A 25,091-nucleotide genomic window follows, 5' to 3' on the forward strand; every position below is an offset into this window, starting at 1 on the left:
GGGGGTGAGGGTTGGAGGGTCCAAGGGGCCTATCACCACCTCTGCAGCCCTCCCAGCAGCTCCAAATGGATGAGAAAAAGAAAAAAAAGCACTACTTGTTTTCATTGCAAAACTGGAAAGTTTTTTTTTTCTTTTTGACAGCAGTTTGGAGCTGCCAGGAGGGCTGCAAATGGGGTCGCAGGCTCCCTGGACCCTCCAGAGAGCCATTGCAAGCCCCAGTAAACTGAAAAAGCCCTTCCCGGCAGCAGCATGATCATCCCGATCGTGTTGCTGCTGTTGCCCCACCCCTTAAGGAGGGGAGAGGCAGAGCTTCCATGGCTGGTTGTTTCGTAACTTCCCAACGTGGGAACCTCTGACATGAATAAATGTCATTTCCTCATTTGCCATTTCTGATTACTCTGCAGTAGCATTTTTTCCCTGCTAGCCCACATCAGTGCTAAGGCTATTGTCTTAAGTACTTGTCTATTGTGAACACCTGCTCCCTGGAGTTTGTAAAGAACCTATAAACATTTGCTATTTTTTAAATTATGAGAAGAATTTCAATAGCCTAAGGTTAACTGTTTTTCCTTCTTTTTTAAAACATCAACTATACAATGAACAATAGATTCCTTTTTTCCCTAGCTATTTAACTTGTAGGCCCGCAGAAAGCATTCAGAATATACTTTTTATTACAATCTAAGAATGAGACTCTATGTACAATAAGCCTCACAAAGCTGCAAGATTTGGGCTGTTTTTTTTTTTAATAAGAAATCTTTTTCTTATTATCTCCATTACCACCATTTTATCTCCCTTTGTTTACTCATCAGTTCACATATATATCACTTTCAGCCCAATCCGAGCCTACACTGATGCAGTGGGATCAGAGTGGCCATGCTACATCCTATGCATGCAGAGAGCAGGCTAGAGGTCTGCTTGAGATAAGGGGACAAAAGTAAAGGGTAAAGCCCCAACCTGCTCAGTGGGGCAACTCAGATCTGCACCTGCTAAATAGCTGGCACAAGTCCGAGCTGCCTCGTGTCAGATTTTCAGGCCAGGGAAGGAGAATAGTTTTTGGCATGCGCCAGTGCCCCCTCCCGGTACCCAATCTGCCCATACTCTGCCCTCCCCCTGCCCCAGAGCACCCCCTCCCCTCCTTCGTTCCACTTTTTCCCTGCCCCTGCTCTGCTTGGTATAGCTCCTAACTGCTCCAGCACGTGAAACTTCCAAATCCGGCACCAGCAGTACGGCACAAGCCTTCCTGTTGGTGCTCCTTACACCTAGGTTGCTGAAAAGCACTTTATAGCACTTTTGTGACAGCCTTAGCCGGTGAAGCAGTTACTGCATCAGCACTCAACACTGTTAGGATTGTTCTATATGATTTTTTAATTCACACTGCAGGGTGTTTTTTTGTTTTGTTTTGTTTATGCACAGCAATATCCCCATCAGTTCTCAGGCTCTACTTTTTACACACATGCGCACACACTCAGATTCAAGGGCTTTACCTTGCTTATTTTAGGAGTATACACTATATGTTGAATGTACATAAAATTCATAATCCAAAATATATGCTATTAAGCATGAACATTTTTTTTTTTTTTGCTTTGCATCCAGTTGGGCTGCCAGCAGTGCTTTAAATCAGGGGTGCCCAAACCCCTGCCCTGCCCTCAAGGCCTCTCAATGTGGCCCTCAGGGAGCCCCCAGTCTCCAATGAGCCTCTGGCCCTCTGGAGATTTGTTGGAGCCTGCACTGGCCTGATGCAACTGCTCTCAGCATGAAGGCAACTGTTTGACCTCTAGTGTGAGCTGCGGGATGAGGGCTTCCTCCACTGCTTGCTATTTCACATCTGTGATGCAGTAACAGCAGCAAGGGAAAGGCCAGCCTTGCTTTGTGTAAGACCTTTTATAGGTCTTGAGCTATTGCAAGACCTTCATTCGTTCATATAAGTTCATCTTTATTATATTCATTTATGTAAACTTATGTGAATTTATTCAAATTTCAAATGTAAATTAATTCTTTTTTCCCCCGGCCCCCGACACAGTGTCAGAGAGATGATGTGGCCCTCCTGCCAAAAACTTTGGACACCCCTGTTTTAAATTATTCTCTGAGATAAACACCTCAGATATATAAGTTTTTTGGCTATATATATTGGCTATATCAGTTACTTGTCTATGTAGACGTCGGAGGTTACAAGTCAGTGAAAATTGCTTTCTTCCAAGTCCAATAGAAAGTAATAGGTCAGAAGTGCACAATTACATGCTTCATTGTTTTTAAAAAGAGTGCAGGTATGGCTAACTTTAGCTAACTTGGCTAAATCCTAAAGGCGGCTACCACTGCAGCCTGCGGCCCCACAGCAGCTGCCAGAGCTCTTCTTGTGGCTTGTCAAGTCTGTGCCAGCTATTTTGCCAGTGCAGTCTTGAGAGACTTCACACTGGGCTTTCTGAATCAGGATCTGACAGAGCCCCCACCCTGCCATCCCCCCACCCCGGAATACCTCCCCTCTGCCCCCAAGCCCTCACTGATGCATGAAACTCATACCTAGCTCCAGGCAGTGTCCAGCCAGTGCTGGGCTGAGCAATGACTGGTGCTGGGCTGGCACTGACTCTGCACAAGATGTTGTGAACGTAATGTATGCACATTTGCGACTTCCAAGTTTGGCATGGAAGATCAGCGCCAGTGCTGGCCCAGCGCCGGATTGGGCCCCTAAGAAACTTCTCTGAGGGCTTGGATGAACACTGTATATAAAATATCATATTTTGTGATATATATTTTCTTTTAAATTGAAAAAGAGAGATATAAAGGCCTGTTTTCTTTTTTTATTTATTCATTTTACTTATTGCTGTGGCTATTAAGTACTTCAGCTCAGGTCTTCATTCAGTTGGTAAAAATTCTTCTGTATAAAATTTTCCTGGGTGCTTTACATTGCTGGTTACAAGGTCACAATATAGATTGGAAAATATTAGCCTCAAGTTGATGAAAATTCCAACAACTGGAATAACTTCTGTTTTTGTCTAATGACAATTCTTGTATTGGATAATCTATTTCATTTGTAAAGGAAGTATCATTGCTGTACTAAACCATCAAAATATTGTGGAACTGTAGTATTTGTCCATCTAAATTTTCTGTGTGCTTGAATTATTCTTCTTATACAATCCATCACTTAGGTTATAACTATTGTTTATGATTGCTTAAACAAATTGCTTCTTTCCAGCCTTATAAAGCCTTCTTTGCTGCTGTAAAATGGATAGTGACTGAACTTGTCTTGTAAGTAAAACGTACTAAGTTCTGAAAGTTATTGGTACTTTTTTTTATCTTATTGTATGTTATGTATAAATTGAGCAATGCAACTATTTTTTTTTTTCCAAATTTCCTGTGCATAATTTTAGAGATTCAGAACATGCTTAAACCGTTCTGTTTTTACAATGTACTAGCTTCCGAAATGCAAACTAAATTTATTATTGTGGTTGCAGTTAAACTTAATGTGGATATTTGGCTCTTTTCAATGCTGCTTGGGTGGGCTGTTCTCCAAAAATTATACTTTCTCAGAGTATCTTCTGCTCTATAATTTCATCAGACTGGGCTGGCACAGATGAATCTTATGCAAGATGTAGCCATTTCTCACACATGTTATTAAATTCTTGCCATCATCTAATAATATTTAAAATGAAGATGGCTGATGCACTTGAGTAGGTATCTCTTCTACACAAGCAAGTACAAAAAGAGCTTTTAAAATTATTTTAGGATTGATTATGAGGAAAACGCACACACATATGTAATTGACCTAGTATACTGCTATATAATCTTGCCCACAATCAGTGTGTACAACCTAATGTCCAAATTCTCTTAAGGGATTAAAGCAGGGGTGCTCACACTTTTTTGGCTCGAAAGCTACTTTGAAACCCAGCAAGGTCCGGAGATCTACCAGGGGGGAAGGAAGCGTCTGACAGACACCCCCTTTAATGTATGGAGCCCCTGCTGGAGTCTAGTCAGTTTCGTCAGTTTTGTTGCTGCATGCCTGAAGAGCAGCTAAAGTGTCAGTTTCAGTGTCAGTTTAGTGTCAGCTAAATATGTCAGTTTTGTCTAGGCACTAAACGAAACTGACATATTAACAGTTTGAAGAGACAGGGCTCCGCGATCTACTCATTTTGCCTCGCGATCTACTGGTAGATCGCGATCCACCTATTGAGCACCCCTGGATTAAAGTGATTTTGTTTTGTTTTGTTTATTTGTTTTTTTATTGCAAAGAAAATTATTTTAAAGGTTCAAAATAGGATCAGACTTTTTAGATTGCTAGGATTAAGCAGGACAGAATGGTGACCACATATTGTACAGTACTATCATGATCAAAAATATTAAGATACATACACAAAAGATTTTATTGCTGCTTTTCCTCTAAATATGGACAATATTGTACAAATTTTCATATTCAGGTTCTACCAGGGAATGTTTTGCAGTTAGCTAATGGATAATCAATTACGATGTAAAAAGATATCTTATGATTCAGGCAGGAATAAGAATGAGACAGTATTTATTCTTTTATACCTTTAACAAGGACATTTTAAACCAGTGGCATCACTAGGATTCCTGTCACCTGGTGAAGGAGGCCTGTGCGTCACCCCATGCAGTGGATGGGCAACGCCCCAGGTGGTGGGCGTGGTGATGTACCATCACCCCGCCCCCACTGGTTTTTGGCTGTACCTTTTGTTAGAACACAGATATTTCAATGTAGTTTGTTTCACTGCATTCTGCATGAAATTACGCATTGATCGATATATAACATGATGATCTTATTCCTCCAAACTCTGATTTTAGTGATTTTGAAAACTTGTAGAGTCACACACACACACGCCCCGTGTCAATTTACTAACACCATATTGCAACAATTCTCAAACTTTTAGCACCAGGACCCACTTTTTAGAATGACAATCTGTCCAGGACCCATTGTCAAGTGATGCCAGAAGTGACATCATCAAGCAAATTAAAATAAATAATTAAATTAAAATAAAAGAAATATTTAAATAAGGGGGAGCCAGCCTGTTCCACCAAGTGAATCTACTCTGAAGTAAGTCCTATTGTGGTCAATGGGGCTTACTCTCAGGAAAGTGTGGGTGGGATTGCAGCCTGTGAGCCCAATCCTATGCATGTCTACTCTGAAGTAAGTCCCATAGTGGTCAATGGGGCTTACTCAGTAGTCTGCCTGCAATAACAACCCCCCCCCCCAAAAAAAAAAAATCAGTGAGATTTGCAGCCCTCCCCAGTGCCCAGTTTAAAGTTCTTCTGTTTCAGGCATATCAAGATAAAGACCCATCTGGTTTTGCAAGTGAAAAATAGACAAATTTCCCCTTACCAGTTCAAGCCTCTTTTTTGTCCTTTTTAGTGGTGGGGGGGGGAGAGGCTGCCTTCTGGAGCATTTGTTGTGCTCCAGTTCCATTGGATTGGGACCCCTTGGCCTCACATTCCCCTTTGCCTGGACTGACCAAAAGGCAAGGCATGTCTGCCTACTCACGAGTAAATGTGACCATGTGGCTGAGTTTGCTTTCCATAGAGCTCAACAGACTGCAGGAGGGAGGGAGGGACTTCCTTCTCAGGTGTTTTGGGGGCTGCATTCATTGGATCAGGACCATTCTGAGGTCCTTGGAGTCCTCTCAGCCTGCCCTTTCTGAAGAACTAAGGCAATTTTGCCTACTTGTGAGTAAACGAGGCCACGTGGCTTCATTTCCAGCTCAATAGACGCAGCTGAGAGGGAGGCAGGGACCTCCTTCTCCCTTTTGTGTTTTTGGGGGCTGCACTCATTGGATCAGGACCATTCTGGTGTGGTTGGATTCCTCTCAGCCTGCCCTTTCCAACAGACTATGGCAAGTATGCCTACTCATGAGTAAACGCACAATATGGCTCACTTTCCATAGGGATCCATGCATTTTTTTCCTTCTGGTTTTTTGGCCAGAACTTTTGAACAAAAGCTATTTCCATTCTGTTTTTTGCATTGCATTTTGCTGGACATTCTGCATCCAACAGTGTATGGAATGACATGGTAGCTCCTAAAACCGTGATGTTTCCACATCCTTCCCCCAGGGTGCGTCACCCCCGGCGCATCACCCAGTGTGGCCCGCACCCCCCGCACCCCTCTAGCAACGCCAGTGTTTTAAACCACATAGATTTTCACTATGTCCTGAAGAATAGCTGTAGAAACCAAAAATCAAATTGCTATAAGTAGCTATGCACTCAAGTTTATGGTGAGTTTCTCTATCAAAATGCATAATTACATAATGGTATATCAGTGTTACAGTAGTCATTTCAGCATAATGTGTTATTGCAAGATACAAATGGATTAACAATTTTGTGAGAAAAGTTAGAAAACAGATCACTTTAAGCTGTGATAGTTGACTTTATTTTAAAGAGAACAAAATTACTGACAGCAAATGCTATGAAAATGTCAGATGCAATCATGTGGTATATTTGATCTTTTGTGGTTTAGGTTTCTGGTGGAATTTAATCTATGCAACTGGTGGCACTTGGATCTAACCGCAAAGGGTAAGTGTGCATTTGCATTCTTGTCTTCATTAATATGTTTTTTTTTTCTGCTTTTGCAAATACAAGGCCACATTCCAAAAGATCTATGAAGCTCCATGTTTGCAGGCACTTCTAGTTCTCTGCTATGAGAAAAGAAGATTGGCATCCCCTGGGATTTTTCCTAATATACATGCAAATTTATTATTATTTATTTAGATGTATATCCCACTCCCAAGCTGCACACCCATTCCTGCAGGTCTGTCAAATTTTGATGACAGATATTGGTTACAGTTATCCTAAAATAAGTGAGTTGAAAATAGTAAAATGATGGAGATATTATATAAGGGTAAGTGTCTTGAAGGTTGCAGCCCACATTTGTTATGTTCTCTTATGGTGGTCATTGTTTTAAAACTGGTGGTGAAGTTACAGTGCAAAGTGTTTAATTATGTTATCAGATATGTCTGAATGCTGAATTCATTTTTCAGTAAAAGCAACTCAAATATCAAAGGGCCAACATCAGATTCTCTATTATTATTATTATTATTATTATTATTATTATTATTATTATTATTATTATTATTATTATTATTAACAGTATTTATATACCGCTTTTCAACTAAAAGTTAGTACTCTCATCATCATTATATTCTAACGGTGAAGTCAGGTGGTGGAATGTCACTCCAGTTTGGAAATGTAACAAAGCCATCTACAGCAGTTTTTACACACTTAGGGGGGCTCTTCTGACACTAAGTTTGTGATATGGGTACTAATGAACAGAGATGTATACATCTTTCTTGCACTGCTCCAGTAACATAAATAGTCCCAGGCCAGTGTTGCCTCAGACCTTATAGGAAGCGATGCTGGCACCAGAAAGGACTACCTCATGAATCTGGGCTCCTCCTGCATGTTTGGAGATTCTTTGGGCCAGCATGGAGTGTGTGTTTGTTTGCAGCATGTGTGCCAGCAGCAGCTGCCATTCTGCTATGGTAATGCCAGAAGAATAAAGGTTTGCATAGGCAAGAAACTCTGCTATATAGAGAAGGGGGCCAAACTATGCAGTAGTAAGTAGAATATTCTCAGTGGCCTCCATTAAGTTCTGTGGGACAATATAAAGAGGCTACAATCTGGCCACAGCTGTGAAGGGGTAAAACCTGTGACTTACCCCCCCCCCCAATACTGGTCTGGAGAATGTGGCATGTTTAGCACCTACTCCAATGGTGCCTCAAGTCTACTCCTTCCTTTGTTTGATCCCATATGACTGAATGGTTGAGAGTCAGTCCTGTGGGTTAAAGCATAACATTACAGCCCACTGAAATGTAGAGGGAAAGGATATGTCCCCTACACTGGGTGGTCTAATCCCTATCAATAGGAAGGAATCCCACCAGGAGCTGTAATGTGTCTTTGCTTAGAGCACACAGAGGTACCTTGCAGCCCCCAGTTGTCACACAATAACCTGTCGTAAGGATGCACAAGCATTTTGCTAGTATTTCATATCTTCCAGCACTAACAAATCTGTTAGGAACGACCCAGCAGGCTCAGCTGGACATCGCCCTCTGCTGTGTTCCTGTTCTCTGGATTGAGGACTTTGTCATTGTGCCCGTGGGCTATCCTTACATGACCCTAGGAAAGGACTTGATTTATACTGTCTCACAATGTCCAGCGAAGTGGCTTTTCAGTCAGAGGCTCTCTTCCTTACAACAAATAGAAAATAAGTGTGTGTTAAGCGGTAACAGTGTTATTAACTTGGAACCTTTCTTCCTTAAGGGCAAAGGTTTGCCATTACCTCACAAGATAAAGACACTGCATCCGAGAGAGATTCAGTCACATTATAGCTGGAAGCAGAGCATGTAATTATACACTTCACCTGCTCCCTTTCTTTAATTACTAGGAAGCTGGAAAGAACCCCCTCATCCTGATCACTAGAAAGGTATCATTTTAATGCAGCTTGTGTTTACAGTTCAGAACTGGGTGAGCTGGCAGTCCTAGGGGTGTTGCTTAGCAGACATTAAGGGGAGCAGGTTCAGCAAGCCAGCTGGTGAGACAGTATTTTCTTCCCCTATTCTAGTGAGAGTTAAATGTATATTTTCCTGAAAAACAGAGCACTCAGTGTAGCATGATCAGTGTAGCACCTTCCCTGGAAATACCTTCTAGATCAACAGTCTCTAAAGTCGGGACTGCTGCATGCCAGAAGAACACTCCACAGCACAACAGGAGCTTACAGTTATTAAGGAACTGAAGAATGAAGTAACCAATCTCTTAACTAAAATATGCAACTTGTCCATTAAAACGGCCAAAGTCAGGAGGATTGGAGGATAGGAAATGTCACACTGATCTTTAAAAAGGAAAGGAGAGGGGATCCAGGAAACTATAGGCTGGTCGACCTAACATCTGTTCCAGGTGAGATGGTGAAATGCGTAAACAAAGATAGAATCTCAAAACACATAGACGAACAGGCCTTGCTGAGGGAGAATCAGCATGGCTTCTGTAAGGGTAAGTCTTGCCTCATGAACCTTTTAGAATTCTTTGAAAAGGTCAGCAGGCATGTGGATGTGGGAGAGCCTGTAGATATTATATATCTGGATTTTCAGAAGGCATTTTCCTCACCAAAGGCTGCTGAGAAAACCACAGTCAGTGAATTAGAGGGCAGGTCTGCTCCTGGATTAGGAACTGGTTGAGGACCAAGAAACAGAGAGTGAGTGTCAATGAACAATTTTCACAGTGGAGAGAGGTGAAGTGTGCCCCAAGGATCTGTCCTGGGACCGGTGCTTTTCACACTGTTCATAAATGACCTGGAGACAGGGTTAAGAAGCAACATGGCTAAGTTTGCGGATGACACATGGCAGATGTGTTTCAATGTAAGTAAGTGTAAAGTCATGCACATTGGGACAAAGAATCAAATTTCACATATAGGCTAATGGGTTCTGAGCTCTCTGTGACAGATCAGGAGAGAGATTTTGGGGTGGTGGTGGACAGGTTGATGAAAGTGTCGACCCAATGTGCGGTGGCAGTGAAGAAGGCTAATTCTGTGCTTAGGATCATTAGAAAAACCATTGAGAATAAAATGGCTAATATTATAATGCCATTATACAAATCCATGTTAAGGCCACGCCTGGAGCATTGCTTCCAGTTCTGGTCACAATGGAAAGAAATGGAAAAGAAATTTGGAAAGAAACAATGGAAAGAAATTTCCATTTTTCTGGAAATGGAAAAAGTGCAAGATAGAGCGACTAAAATGATTACTGGGCTGGGGTACCTCCCTTATGAGGAAAGGCTACAGAGTTTGGCGCTCTTCAGTCTAGAAAAGAGGCATCTGAGGGGAGAATATGAGTGAGATGTACAAAATTATGGGGATAGAGTGGATAGAGGGATGCTCTTTTCTCTCTCACACAACACCAGAACCAGAGGACATCCACTAAAATTGAGTGTTGGGATAGTTAGGACAGACAAAAGAAAATATGTCTTTACTCATTGTATAGTTCAGTGATTTTCAACCTTTTTTGTCTCACGGTACACTGACAAGGTACCAAGATTGCCAACGCACACCATCAGTTTTTGGACAACTGACAAGGCACACCATGTTGTTGGTGGGGACTCACATCCCCCAATGGCCCTACTAATAAATGACCCTTCCCCAAACTCCCATGGGACACCTACAGACCATTTGTGGCACACCATTGTGCCACGGCACAGTTGTTGAAAATGGCTGGTGTAGTTAGTCTGTGAAACTCCTTGCCACAGGATGTAGTGATGGCATCTGGCCTAGATGCCTCTAAAAGGGTTAGGGTTAGGGGATTGAAAATTTTTTGGAGGAAAAGTCCATCATGGGTTACAAGCCATAATGTGTATGTGCAACCTCCTGATTTTAGAAGTGGATTACCTCAGAATGCCAGATGCAAGGGAGGGCACCAGGATGCAGCTCTCTTGTTGTCGTGTGTGCTCCCTGAGGCATTTGGTGGGCCACTGTGAGATACAGGAAGCTGGACTGGATGGGCCGATGGCCTGATCCGGCAGGGCTGTTCTTATGTTCAAGGGAAGGGTTTGCATGGATCTGGTCCATGGGCTGGGTTTTAGCACTCGCTGTCCTAGGTTACAAAAAAAATCCCTGGAACTATTAAACACATTTCCTTTTCTTGGCCAAAATGAGGAAGGTCCATGACTCAGTGCTAGAGTGGTTGCTTTGCGTGCAAGAGACTGCAGCGTCAAGCCCTGGCATCTCCAAGTAGGGCAGAGAAAAAAATTATGTCTGAAACCCTGGAGAGTCACTGCTGGTCAGTGTCAACAGCCCTGACTTTAGATGAACCAGTGGTCTGTGGTCAGGGAGTTGCCTATGATACGTAGAGTGGTCTCCCATCTATTCAAGTCCACCCGTTTCAACATGTTTCAACAATGCTATGGCATCAGGTGCTCTTTGACCAAGTAGCAGATACATGTAGTAAAAATACAGATAATGGGGCAGACATAGGCTTGTGTTTCTGCCTACCCGTTTGCAGAGTATGAAGAAGTCCAGCACTTCGTTTCAAGTGTTTGACATTTTCATCATCTAAAAAGATTTAGATTTCATCATCGAATGGGCAACAGAATGAAATATAGATACTGCTGGCATACTTGGCAACAGTGCTATGTCATGCACCGGTGAGACAGAGAACAGGACAGGTTGATTCAAACCATATTCTTGCCAGCATATCAGCACTGCTAGAAAGAGCACAGCCACAGAGCTGGGCAGTCTTCTGAATCACAGGTATACATGGGTGGGGTGGGTGGGGTAGGGGTGACGGTGCTTCTCCCTGCAGTCCTGCCCATCACATTGTGTAGATGGGGCACAGCATTCCCATTTTCTCATATTCTAGCGTGAAACAGAAAAGTAAACATGGAAGTACCCTTGTTAACGAGGGGCAAATCATGACTATAAAATAACACTTTATGCATTACCTATAAAAATCACAGGGTGGCAGAAGCAGAGTAAGGTTTTCATCCAGTGTAAGGCATTTGATATAGTATGTTGAGCTGTAGAATTTTGAGTGAAGTTATTACCAAATTCCATCACTCTCTTTTATTTGCTTTAGCTCAGAGATTGAAACAAACCCTCGAGCCGTGTGACACTGAATATCCAGCCTTTGTTTCTGAACGCACAATCAAGGAGACCATAGGCAGTATTAATTGTGATGATTGTTTCAAGTAAGTGCTTAATTTTTTTTCCCCCTCATAGATCTAGGTCTCAAATTCTAAACTTCACACCAACTAGTTGTCACAATTAGTCTAGCCTAATCATATGAAAATGGATAATGTTTAACATTTGATGTTCAAAGCTGAATGTTAGTACTTATTGAGTAAACCAGGAAATGTATTTGTATGTATAGAAATAGCCATTACCTTAACATGTGTCAGGAGTTTTCCATGTGGTCCTGTCCGCCAGGGCTCCACATATCAACAGAACCTGCAAGAGCAAGACAGACTGGCTGAGTCACAGCAGGAAGGATGATTTGTTACCACAAAAAAGCCTGGTGGGTGGCTGATTCCTTATTCAAACAGTGGAAACACAGACACACCGTGCCTCGATCTGGTTTTGTCAAAACGTAGGTGGGAATTTTAGCTAATTACAGGGCTTAGTAGAGTATTTCCAAGCCTATGGATAGACAAATCGTAGATCCCCACATAGTTATGAAAAACAGAAGGATAGTCTAGAGCACTAAAGCTCTTGTCAGGGTAAAGTCTGTATAGCACAGTCTTTCTTCTGATCAATGGGCAGAGTCCAGAGGCATTAGCCCTACTCATGCATTAAGCTCAGTGTGCAGATATGTGATTTGTGCTTTACATGTTCAAGGGGTTCAGTCTCCTTGTTCATTTCTAACAGGAATACATGTATAGTCATTTACACAAGCCTCTGTGTGTGTATGTGTGCGCGTGCGTGCCAACATCATGTGTGAATAACCCTTTTGTGTTTTCTGAATTGGTAATATCTTGGTGCAGGTCTATTGTATACAGATGTGCCCCCTCAGTGGGAGTTCCGTTCCAGAACCCACCCACCCCCAGCATAGCTGAAACCACAGATACAGCGAATGCCCTTCCTGTGGTTTGGATCCCCCGGAGGCGAGGAGAGCCCTGCTACCCTCCCCTCTATTAGGGCCTCGGAGCTCAACAGAGGCCACAGATGTGCATTCATGGCCTCTGCTAGGCTCAGATTGAGCTCTAGAGCTCAAAACATGTGACTTCCGATTTCACAGAGAAACCGGAAGTGACTTTTTAATGCCTTATAAGGCATAGGGACGCCCAGGGAAGTCCTCCAGGGGGCCTCCGAAAGGGGCGTGTGAGGAGGGCCCCACGAACCCGATTCACAGATAACTGAATCCACTCATATGGGGCCCCCGTACTATAATTGGGGAGCTTCTATTGACCCCTTATTATAGCTTGCTGATCAAAGTTGGTTTTGCTGATCATTAAGAATCTGTACCATATCAATATTGCTAACTAGGCATCAATGCTGCTAAATAAAATGTTCTCATTTTCACTTACTTCCTTCGCCCTGGCAAAACATCCTATCCAACTCTCCTTGTGTTAGTAGGGTACAGTTGACTTGAAATACTTGAAACAAGAGACTCTAATGTTTACTGGGAATTAAGTCGCATAGAGTGCCATGGGTCTTCCAGGAAAACATGTATAGCTTTGCAACTTTAGTAGTATTTGCATATTCTGATGTAACATGATAAAGATGTCTGGGAACTTGATTAGCAAAAATGCACAGTTGTTGGCTAGGTTGCCTACAATCGCCAGTTCCTCTCTTCCTATATTTAGTGGTCCTGGTTTTGTGTTTTTTGAACAGATACAGCTAACAGGGACAAGAACACAAATGAGTTCTAAATCCCATTGTGGTAACTGCTGAGTATGAGAGAGGGAGTGCAAGCTATAAAGGGCATCTTGGCATTTGAGGGTTAAAGATCCAGTTTGCAAGCAAGTGACCCTATACTCGGATAATGTTCATCTTTCCTCAGTTATCCTAATTCTCCTATAAATCTTATGTTTTATTTGCAAGAAAGAAGATTGGCAGGCTCTAGAGCTCTAGTACCTAGCCAGTCCAAAGATCCTCACTAAATTAATTTTATTTTAAAAAATGCACTGACTGTCATCCAACTTTGATGTGTATATTATGTACTAGTCAAAGCAGTTAGAGTCAGAGAATGTTCTGGCTCATCTGTTTTCTGACTAATACTTTTAAAGTGTGCAGTACTAAGCATAAAGCAAGCCTAAAAAGAAAAGGGGGGGGGTTTGGTTTTTTTTTGAAATTCCAGTGGAAGTTACTAGTGTCTTTGGTAATGTATGAAATTAAAAATAGTGATGTCTTAACATTTGTGCTATATTTTATAAGCTTTACAAGACTGGGTGAGGTATCTGGAGATCTTAGGCGAGTGTCCTAAACTGTTTTATTTTGTGCAGCATCTCTGCATTTTGTGCAGAGGTCACTAGGGCACAAGCTTGAAGCTGACAGTTGGAGGACTGTGGCTTTAGCATGCAATATTTCATGTTGATCTGAGAGAAAGTGGCTTGGATCAACGTATGGGACCACACTCAGAACCTATAGTTTCCCTGGAATGCATTTCCATTGTCTGTAGCCAATGGCTGTAAACTATTAAACCATACATTACTCATCATGTTGCATTTTGGTCTCCCATGTGATCGTTTCTGTGTATTTGCCAAGCATCAGTGAAATAGCTACAAATGAATGCTGTATTCATAGATAACATTTCACAGACATATATAGGGAAAACTCAGAGTTCTGTAATTCATGCAGCTATTTCCTTTTCCCAAAAGGAGCTCTATACTAGGGTGCTCCCAAACTGCGGTCCAGATCCAGTGCCCTCACTAACCCCACCTCCATATGAACAGAGCTTACAGTTTCACAGGGGACGCTGCCGCTGTCACCTCCGATCTCCCCCCATGTTTGCTTCGCCCAGACACTTCTGCATTCTGTTGTCCCAGCAGTCTCTGCATCAGAATTTCCTGGCAGATGTAACTGGACAGAACAAACATGGGGGGGCCGGTGATCGACAGCAACAATGGCAGCCTCCCTGGCAGGGTGGTAAGCTCTGGTCACGCAGGGGAGGGTTTCCAGCACACACACGGCTCTCTATATGACAGGCATTGGACTTCTTTATAATTTTGTGGCCAACATGAGTTTCAATAGCTGCTTTCAAGGTTTGCTATAAGAATGCACAGGGTTGAGTCCCAGGTTTGTATGTTCCTTTGTCCCATTTACCTTTCCTTTCAGGGAGGAGGAGAAAAGTTTCCACTTCTCATTTCTGGCCAAGAATACTTTGTTTCATCCACACAGCAAGCTACGGTTTACACAAACCATATTTTGCCTTCAGACCAGGATCAAACTATGGTTTTCCAGATTTGGAAGAAACAGCATATTATGGTTTGCGCAAACCAGTAGCAGAAATTTATAATCTCCTCCCCCATGCATGAAAAAGGGGGAAGGAGAAGAGGGTACCCACAAACTAGAGGTTCACCACTACTCAGACTCACAGTAATGTTATGGTTTGCCTTCATATCTGTGTTGAGCCAATTGCTTCTGTGTAAGTGGTTGCTGGTTTATCTGGCTTTTGTTTCCAGTGGTTCCCATTTCCACTATGCCTTTACACTTATGGCCGAAATATTTAAAAATGTAAACATAGGAATCTCATGGCACTAAAAAGAGAAACAAATTTCTGAACTGTTTTCCTATGAAAGAGAATTTAGGGGATATTTTGCAAAATGATATTTTGCATTTAAGCATATTGTGGGTAAGCCTTTTGCAGTGCCAAATTAAAGCCAGCTCTTTATCCCTGAGTTGAGAGAACTGAAGAACACTTTAGGAACAGCCTCATATTTTTTACCTTCAAATCCTCAAAAAACCTTCAGTTAAATTAAGAGAAATGGAATTTAACAAGGTCAGTTTTCTCCCCAGATGAAAGTATCGCAGCTGATACTTTTACAGATAATTTCAGATCAGAGGAAATAATATAATTTAACAGAACTTGGATGGCCATGAGCTGGAAACTGAGTTTACTGAAAATTACAGTATTTTCAAAATAATGCTTTATGATAATGTTCCTAAAAAACCATTTTGTGTTCCATAGTGGAAAGAAAACTTCTGCAAGTTAGTTATACTCAAAGAACTCATTATTTTTTTTTCTGGTAAGTAATGGTCAACCATAAGAAATGATTTTGACTAAATGTTGAAGACTCATGGGGACACTCTGTGCAGCTTATGCAACTGTTGTCATGGACAATCAACAATTGTTCAAGATTCTCCCCAGGATCGGATGTCCACCTAGGCTCCTCAGCATCATCAGGTCTTTCCACGAGGACATGAAGGGCACTGTAGTCTTTGATGGCTCCACATCAGACCCCTTTGACATCCGAAGCGGAGTGAAGCAGGGCTGTGTTCTTGCACCGACCTTGTTTGGGATTTTCTTCGCTGTCCTGCTGAAGCAGGTCTTTGGAACTGCAACAGAAGGCATCTCTCTCTGGACCAGATCAGACGGAAAGCTCTTCAACCTCTCCAGACTGAGAGCAAAGTCCAGAGTCCAGCTGAAATGTCTGCGTGACTTCCTCTTTGCCGACTATGCAGCTGTCACCACCCACTCTGCCAAAAATCTCCAGCAGCTCATGGATCGTTTTAGCAAGGCCTGCCAAGACTTTGGACTGACAATCAGCCTGAAGAAAACACAGGTCATGGTTCAGGATGTGGACTCACCTCCCTGCATTGCAATCTCTATGCATGAGCTGGAGGTTGTCCATGACTTTGTGTACCTTGACTCAACGGTCTCCAACACTCTTTCTCTGGATACCAAGCTAAACAAATGCATCAGTAAAGCAGCTACCACATTTTCCAGACTCACAAAGAGAGTCTGGTCCAACAAGAAGCTGATGGAACATACCAAGATCCAGGTCTACAGAGCTTGCGTTCTGAGTACACTTCTGTACTGCAGCGAGTCATGGACTCTTCACTCACAACAGGAGAAGAAGCTGAACGCTTTCCACATGCGCTGCCTCCGACGCATCCTTGGTATCACCTGGCAGGACAAAGTTCCAAACAACACAGTCCTGGAACAAGCTGGAATCCCAGCATGTATACACTGCTGAAACAGAGACACCTGCATTGGCTTGGTCATGTCATGAGCATGGGCGATGGTCGGATCCCAAAGGATCTCCGCTATGGAGAACTTGTGCAAGGAAAGCGCCCTACGGATAGACCACAGCTGCGCTACAAAGATATCTGCAAGAGGGATCTGAAAGCCAGGCCTTTCCCAGTTTGAAGAGACACTTAACCAACAGACTGAGGCAAAGAGGCAAAGAAGGAAGGCCCATAGCCAGGGAGACAGACCAGGGACAGACTGCACTTGCTCCCAGTGTGGAAGGGATTGTCACTCCTGAATCGGCTTTTTCAGTCACACTAGATGCCGTGCCAGAACCACCATTCAGAGAGTGATGCCATAGTCTTTCGAGGCTGAAGGTTGCCAACAGTGTCACGGACAATCAACAATTGTTACTTAGGGTAGATTCAAATGCACAGTTTCTGACATGGTATAGTGGTCTCAAATGATTTTGTTACCTCAGACTTAACACTGGGTGAAGCAACTTACTTGAATGGAAATTTCTCACATCCACACTGCAGACCACAACTAAGCTAAAGCTAGCTAAATCTGTAACTATTACATGCGGAGTACGTATTTTGAGTAGGGACTCTTTCATAGAAGGGATTTTATCTGTATTAATTCTGAGGTGATAAGAGTTGCCTCAGAAGTCTGTAACATAGAAAGAGAATTTTTAGGTAGCTCTGTGATTCAGAACAAGGGCAGTTCCATAGGAGAGGCTTTGAGGTACATGCTGGAGATCCACACAAGGGCTCCACCTGTGCCTGATTGAGCATGGTGGTGCATCGGAGGCAATGAGGGCCTGCTGCTCCCTACCACTGCCTGGCAAGCAGGATGCCTATGGGGAGGCTTTCTTGGGGAGGAGCAATTATGCAGGAGTTGTGAAAGTAAGGGTGCAATCCAAAGGCCCGGCTGGGCTGGTGCAAATCTCTTGCACTGGCCCAGAAGGTATTGCACCACCGCAAGAGGAAGCAGATTGGCGCATTTATTGTGCACCAGCCTCCGGAGGCCGAACTTGGCCTCTGGAGCACCAACACCCAGTAAGTTTGCACCAGTCTGTCACGGTTGGCATGGGAGTCTGGGGTCAGCAGTGGGAGGGTGATCTGGAGGTGTTCTTGGGCAGGGCAGGGCAGGAAGTGTGCAGGCCCATGGGCAGACTGGGCCTGGGAAGGAGTGGAGCCAGGACCTAGTGCCAGGCTGTTTGGATCTGCACCACTTCCTTAAGTGGTGCAGATCTAAACAACCCCATTCTGGCCGCTACCACGTTACTTGGGGTAAGGGGAATAGTTTTCACTTGCCCCAGGTTGCGCCACAGCCAGCCCCAACCCTGTGCTGGATACAGCACTGGCCAGCAGGCCTTCATGTTCCACCACAGGTTAGGATTGGGCTGCCTGTTCTCTAAACATGCCTATGCAAACTGAAGGAGGACATGTGTGTTCCATTATACAGTTTGAAAAAAGAGTCATGCAACATTAGAAGAGGAGAGAAGATTAATTTGATAGTTTTCCAATCGTGCTAGATGTATGTGGAGAAAGAAGGAGGAGCCTAACAGAGGAGAAAAAGATGGGACAGGAGTGCTACACATAGTTGAGATCTGGGAGGAGTTAGAAATTGTTTGTGAAAGGCTTGTTACCTGAAAGCAGGGATGGGGACTTGAGACTCACAGATTTGACTTGAGTTGTGATAACGTGTTTTTCATGACTCACGGGGACTCGTGTCACACACTTCACTGACCTGGGCACTGACTAGCATCATGACTTGGATCCTGACTCTCTTTAGTGTGTGCTTGCTTGCTTCCTTTTTCTCCCCATCACTTCCGCATCACCCTTAAAGACCTCGTGAGTGATCTGGAAGCCATATTTCAGACCAATGGCGGCAGCAGATGTGGTGGGAGGAGGGTAGGTGGTTCTTGAAGGTGGCACTGGGGTTTGAGGGGAGAAGGGGCAGGAGGTCTGGTCTAGAGGGTAGAGCCTCCATTTACCTGAAGATAATAGCCAAAGGTCGCAAGTTCGAGGCCACCAGCACCGTGCGACCTTGAAGCAGCTGACAAGCTGAGCCAAGCTATTCCATCTGCTCTGAGAATGGGAGGATGGAGGCCAGAATGCGTGACCAGAACAAGAAAGTAACACCTGAATGTTGCGGCTCTTATAAGATAGAACATTCTTTCAAATTGTAAAAATCCCTACGAGGATTTAATAAGCCTGCCTATGTAAACCGCCTTGAATAAAGTCTTGAATAAAGACTAAGAAAGGCGGTATATAAATACCTGTATTATTATTATTATTATTATTATTATTATTATTATTATTATTATTAAGGTTTTTTCTTCTCGAGGACTTTACTCATTTCTCAAAAATGACTTGGGACAACTCAAAATGACTCAAAATTGTCTGCATTGAGTCACAAAGGCATGTGGTATGACTTGTGACTCAACTCAAGTCTAGGTGCTGTGATTCTGGCATATCCCTGCCTGAAAGGGCATGGAGAATACAGTATTTCTAGGCTCTTGGATGCTATGAGGAAGACAGGGTCCTTCCTAGGACCTCTTGACCCAACACTGCCATGTTGTCTATACATATTCGCTGTTTACTCAGACAGCCTGCTGTTGATTCTTAGGCTAAAAGCTGGCTTTGTGAAGCTCCATTCATTTCATGTCTCTGACTGCTTATACTTTTAACATCCATATACTGGGGTGCTTAAAATAATTTGGGTTTAATAATCTAGGAATCCAGTCTTGGGGGGGGGGGTTGGTTGGTATGGGAGCATTCCAATGTCCTGACAGTCAGGACATACAATCTCTATGGTAAGATTATAGATGGTGCAGCAGCAAGTGTCAATGTCACAGAAATATAAAGACTAGGACTCAGAAATCCAAACCTGCTCCAATCACAGCAATTTACAAGCCATTTCTTTCCACAATAGCATTAGGTATTTTTTCATACTAATGGCACAATCCTAACCTGCGCTGGAACAGGCGAGCCAGGAGGCTTGTGCTGTATCCAGCGCAGGATTGTGGCCAGAAGCGGCTCAGCCAGAGGTAAGGGGAAACGTTTTCCCTTACCTCTGGGTAAGGGCTGCTGGTCACAATGGGTCTCCTCAGACTTGCACCACCTCTGGAGGTGGCACAAGTCTGAGGAGAGCAGAGCGGCTTGAAGCTGCTCCATTCTCCCCAGGAGCAGGGGCTGGGATCCGGCATAACTGCCGGATCCCAGCCCTGCCTCCCGCTCCCCACCCACCCACCCTCAGGGCCACCCATCGCCCACCCTCCCCTGCCCAGGAATGCCTTCCTCCTGGCGCAGGCGGGCCGACACAAGCGGCTGAAGGGAAGCTGGCGCGGAGACTTGCGTCAGCCTCTGCAGGCTGGCACTTCTTGGAGCACTGGCCTGGCTTCCCCTCAAGGAAGCGCAAACGTGCTTTACTGCACATTTGAGACCCTCCTAGGCCAGCCCAAGGGACTTGGGCCAGCATAGGGCACAGTTTGGATTGCACCCTAAATGAATTAGATTTCAAACTCAGGTTTTTTTGGTTTCTAGCTCCAGGAACGTCTAATCTCTATGCTAATTATGTAAGACATAGGTATCAAGGGGTTTTGCTGAATTTAGCAACCAAAAGGGCCAAATTAGGCATTTTAAAAGAGACAGTGCAGCTACCACTCCATGACTCTTTATATTAGTTATTAAAAGGCAGATAAATTAAACAATGTTTTAGTTTAATTTAATGTGACATTGCAACACCGTGCAATTCTCCACTCCTGCATTGCATTACTGGCTTTTGGGGACAGAGCTGCACAGAATGATTATCAAGATGGGAGAAAGAATAGCAGTCTCCTATAATGTCAAGTCTGGCCCTAAGCTGTTACCATTCATTGTAGGGTAATACCTAGAGACTCCAGAACTCTAATACTACAATCCTATGCATGTCTACTCAGAAGTAAAGGCCCAATCCTATCCTTTCCCTCTAATTGATGCAGAAGCACCACAATGGTGACCTCTGTATCCTATGGTGGGGAGTGGTTGCAGAGATCTCCTCTAAGTAACAATCATTCCATTACCTGGAGGTAAGCATCCACAGTGCAGACAGATCTACTCAGACCTGCAACAGTTACTCTGCTGCCGCAAGTCCCCATTGATCCATGCCGCAGCATCGCCTGGGAAGGAAGTTGGGATATCGGTGGCCCTGTTGTCACCAATCCCGATCCTCTCTTAGGGCCCAATCTGCCCATTCCCTGCCCCATGTCAACTTTTGCCACATTTCACCCCTCATCCCATTCTGTCCTCTCATCACTCCTCCTGCCTCTCCTGTCCTTTTACCTCCTCTGGCAAGTGGGAGAATGGCCAACAACGGGGGGCGGGAAGGCACAGGCGGATTCCCATCAGCTCTCCCAGCAGTTTGCTAAGTCATGAGTTGCCAGAGTGCCTTTTTCAACAGTCACTGACTGCTTTATAGCAGTCAGCCTGATCGCAGAAGAGGAACTGAGGAAGGTGGCTCTCTGCAGTAAGTATAAGATTGGATTATCAGTCACATTGTGTTCAATGGGACTTATTCCGAGGTAAGTGTATATAAGACTGAAGCCTAAGCGGGGCTATACCATGTTCTGGGCCCAATCCTATCCCCTGCCAGCCCATAGAATGCAGCAAAACCACTAGTACTAATGAGTGAAAACCGCAAGTACTAATGTTACAACAGTATGTCAGGTAAAATTATGACTCCCCTGAAATGTATAAACAATCCGCAAAGGAAAAGCATAACACTAGTGCCTAGTCCCTCAGGTAATTAAATGAAATTCTAGTTTTTTAAAAAAATGAAGAGATATGTGTAGATATGTATAAGCAAAGTATTCAGGCTATAGATGTACAGCATTGTTTAACAGCATTTAGCATGAAAAGTAAGATGATATTGACATTTTTAGAGATGCTGGTGTGTGTCTATGCCCGCTGGATGGAGGGGAGGGCTTCCACTGAGGATTCAGTGGAAATTTTTCATGCCTAATTTACAATGAAATTCTACAGAATATATTCATTCAGCGGTGATCAAATAAATAAAGGCACAAATTGGATTCAAACTGCACCAGCCTAAGCACATTAATGTCAGGAATAGAATTACTTGTAAGCATTAAAAATTTAACTTTTTTCTCAATAAACCACTTAAAGTTGAGAAATACCATAAGCTACTAAAGCATATTAACATTTATTGCTTTGCAGAGGTTTGCCAAACTACTATATATGATCTTGTTTAAAATATTAAATAAAACTTCGGCTCAGTTCCCTATGGGAAAAGAAAATTATTTAACCTATTTACATACTTCTGTATGCAAACAAACTAACCACATAAAACAAATTAAAATTAGCATCCATTTTTGTCCTCCTTTGTTTTGTTCATTTTTAAAAGTTGGATCTCAGAAGAATTGTAAAATCATTTGATGGAAGAGAGTAGTTTGCATAATACCATAATAATGAATAAGGATGTGTGAAGAGAATCCCCTTTCAATAGAAATTCTGAACTTCAGTTCTCCCTGCTATATATTACATATGGAAGCAACATTTTTTCCTTATTTACGACTACAGGCGTGCTCCTGTACCCATAGGGGTTCCGTTCCGGAACCCTTTGCAGTTAATTGAAAACACAAATATGGGTGAACACCTCTACCCATCCTCTGGAGTCAAGGGAAGTACTGCTCCCCTCACCCCTGGAGGGTCTTCTGAACCCAACAGTATGAAAAGCGCTACTTCCAGTTTCTCCATGAAGTGTCCAGTATCTCCATGAAACTGGAAGTGATGTTTTTAATGCCTTATAAAGGCAACCCCAGGCGTCCCAAAGCCTTATAAGGCATTAAAGATGTCACTTCCAGTTTCACGGAGAAACCAGAATTAACATTTTTTATACTGGAGGTGAGCAGAGATTGCCTCATTTCTGGAGGGAACATGTGTGTGGGGGAACGCATGGGGGGGGGCTGTGAATCCAATCCAAGGGTAAGTCAATCCACAGATATGGGATCCATAGATACGGGCACCTCTGCTGGTTGCCTCCCCCGAAATTGCTGACACAGGTACCTTGCCTGTTTTTCATTGAAAGTCAGCCATGATGGCAGCAAATTGTAATGGGTGTGTGTGCTCTACTTAACTCAGTGATTGTGTTTGAGAAGAAAGTGGTGTGGAAAGGCAGGGAACTTTTCGTGTTGATTCCTTGGATTTAGTTTTTTTTTTTTTTAACTTGTTGGGTCTAGTTAGGCTCTGTCTCCCCTGACTGCATGGCATGTGCAATCAGGATCCAGAACTGATCTGGGTCTGTCATGCAGAGGAGATATTTAATCTTGATGCTAATGAGAGTGACCTTCTCGAGATTAACAGCAGCCTCAGGTGGAGAGAGAAAGAATCTTTTCCAAGTCAATCCAGGGAAGTTCAGGCTGACACTTTCCCTTGACTTTTGCATTCATGAACTGTCAAAATATTAGACAGTGCATGCAAAATATTACAACAGATAAATTTGGTATAGTTTATCTATGTTCTTAGAATACATTTTTGATCTCCACTATTGAGGCTGAAATATAGCATCTCAGTGACACCAAGACATCTGTTTGTCACTTCCACATCTGAGAATGTCTGATGAGTCATCAAAAACAGTACAAATCTTTTGTGTCAGCTGTCAGGTCAGCAGGGGAGGATAGCAGGGGAGGATTGCTTTCCTGGTAGCAAAGTGGCACGGGAGCGTAGGAAGACAGCACAAGAAGCAGGCGATCCCAAACAGAGCCAAAGAAGCAGACACAGGCTTGTTTGTTGCAGAAGCAGGTATTGGTAAAAGGAGCAGGCAAAAGAGTAGTCAGTCAAACAGTCCAGAAGTCAGGGATACAGCAGGTCACAGTCACGAGAAGGCAGTCCAAATCAGTACACAAACCAGCAGCACAGCACGCAGAAACTCCACCACAACAACCCACACCTTGGTGTCTGTGCTTGCCCCATATATACCGGGGCCAGCCAATCAGAATAGGGCGACCTCATAGTCTTGTGACCCACTCCGATTGGCTGTCCAGTGGTGCATTGCACCACTCCACCATAGCCTACGTAACTCTGCACACATCTCTCCCCAAGTCACGTGACTTCCACCTGTAACAGGTGCAGCTGATTGCTAATCAGCATACATTGCTGCTGTTCCTTTAAGCACATTTCATACCAGGCCTGGACATCAAGGCCCCTCCTGCCACATCCTGGCTTATAAGAATTCAGGGCCTGGGGTGCCAAAGGCCTGACACAGCTCTGAACCTATCTGTTTGTTTTGGAAAAGTTTCATGAATGCTAGAGATGCCGAAGAGCTTTACTGATCAAAGGAGAAAAAGAGTGCTTGAATGCATTTGTACTTAATGTATAAAGTAAGATTTTGAAACGGGACAGACTTCTTAAGGGCATTTTGTGATCTTGTAAAAACATTCCTTTTGTTCATGGAGAGAAGGGGGAAGGAGAGACACATGGAAATTTTTCTTATTAGCAATAAATCTATCAGTATTTCATGTCCTTCCAGCCAACTACTACATATAATATATGATTGTCTACTTTGGCATGACTATACAGTGACAAAGAGGCAGCCGCAACTCTACAACTTCAAAAATCATGTTTGTTGCTGAATTTTAATCCCAAAATACAATTTACTGCTAGAATTACCACTTAAGCACACAGCTTTTCATGCATGTTAAGCAATGGATGTTCATACTACGGAAGAAGGTAAAGTCTTTTTGAAACAGCGAAAGACTTCAAAACACATGCGGAAAGCCCAACTGACAACTTGTACTCCATAGCATCTGGTATGCAGCAGCAAAGCTGGTGATTGTTATGTAATGTTGTGCAAGGATGTGGTGTATCTGTGGTGTATATTGATACATCAGTAAGTTGATAAATGGATGTATGTGTGAGTTTTTATTTTTAAAATTTGTGATCTGTATGAGTATAGTTGATGGAATGTTTTATCTCTGAATAATGGTGCTTGTGTTCTCTCTTCCCCTCCCCATAACTTTTTTAGAAGTAATGGTTTAAAAAAAATCATATTTTAATTTAGTAGCATTAAGTAAGATTATTGAAGAATTTCTTTATTCTCGTTTGTTTTTCCTCTTGTTCCCACTTGCTATTTTACAAAGGGCTCTGTAATTTTTTGTTTGCTTTTCCTCATAAAACAAAGTCTGTGATAGGTCTCCTTTTCAGTTTAAGAACTCTGGGCACAATCCTAACCATGGTTACTCAGAAGTAAGTCCTATTTTGTTCAATGGGGCTTACTCTCAGGAAAGTATGGTTAGGATTGCAACCTTGGTTGGCTCCAGAATGTTCTTGACTGAGCTAGTCTTAAGGGGTGGTGTTGGCCTTCCCCAGGTTGACTATCCTCTTGTAGCAGAACCAATACCAGATATTTGCTGCTGGGCAGGATGATGGTGAGCTATGGGTGGGGAACCTATGGACATGTCCCTTGTCATGGATGGATCATTACCTAATT

General features: G+C 43.2%; 1 protein-coding gene across 1 annotated transcript in view; it reads left to right on the forward strand.

The window, feature by feature from the left end:
• The window catches only part of CACNA2D3 (calcium voltage-gated channel auxiliary subunit alpha2delta 3), a 467,867-nt gene that overhangs the window by 428,460 nt on the left and 14,316 nt on the right, over positions 1-25,091 (forward strand). Inside the window, exons 32-34 of the mRNA XM_066613498.1 lie at positions 3,188-3,240; positions 6,452-6,507; positions 11,550-11,661. Coding sequence (XP_066469595.1) covers positions 3,188-3,240; positions 6,452-6,507; positions 11,550-11,661 — 221 coding nt within the window. The remainder of the gene's footprint in view (positions 1-3,187; positions 3,241-6,451; positions 6,508-11,549; positions 11,662-25,091) is intronic.

The sequence above is a fragment of the Tiliqua scincoides genome, chromosome 2 (genome assembly GCF_035046505.1).
Source record: "Tiliqua scincoides isolate rTilSci1 chromosome 2, rTilSci1.hap2, whole genome shotgun sequence".
In the NCBI taxonomy this organism is placed as follows: Eukaryota; Metazoa; Chordata; class Lepidosauria; order Squamata; family Scincidae; genus Tiliqua; species Tiliqua scincoides.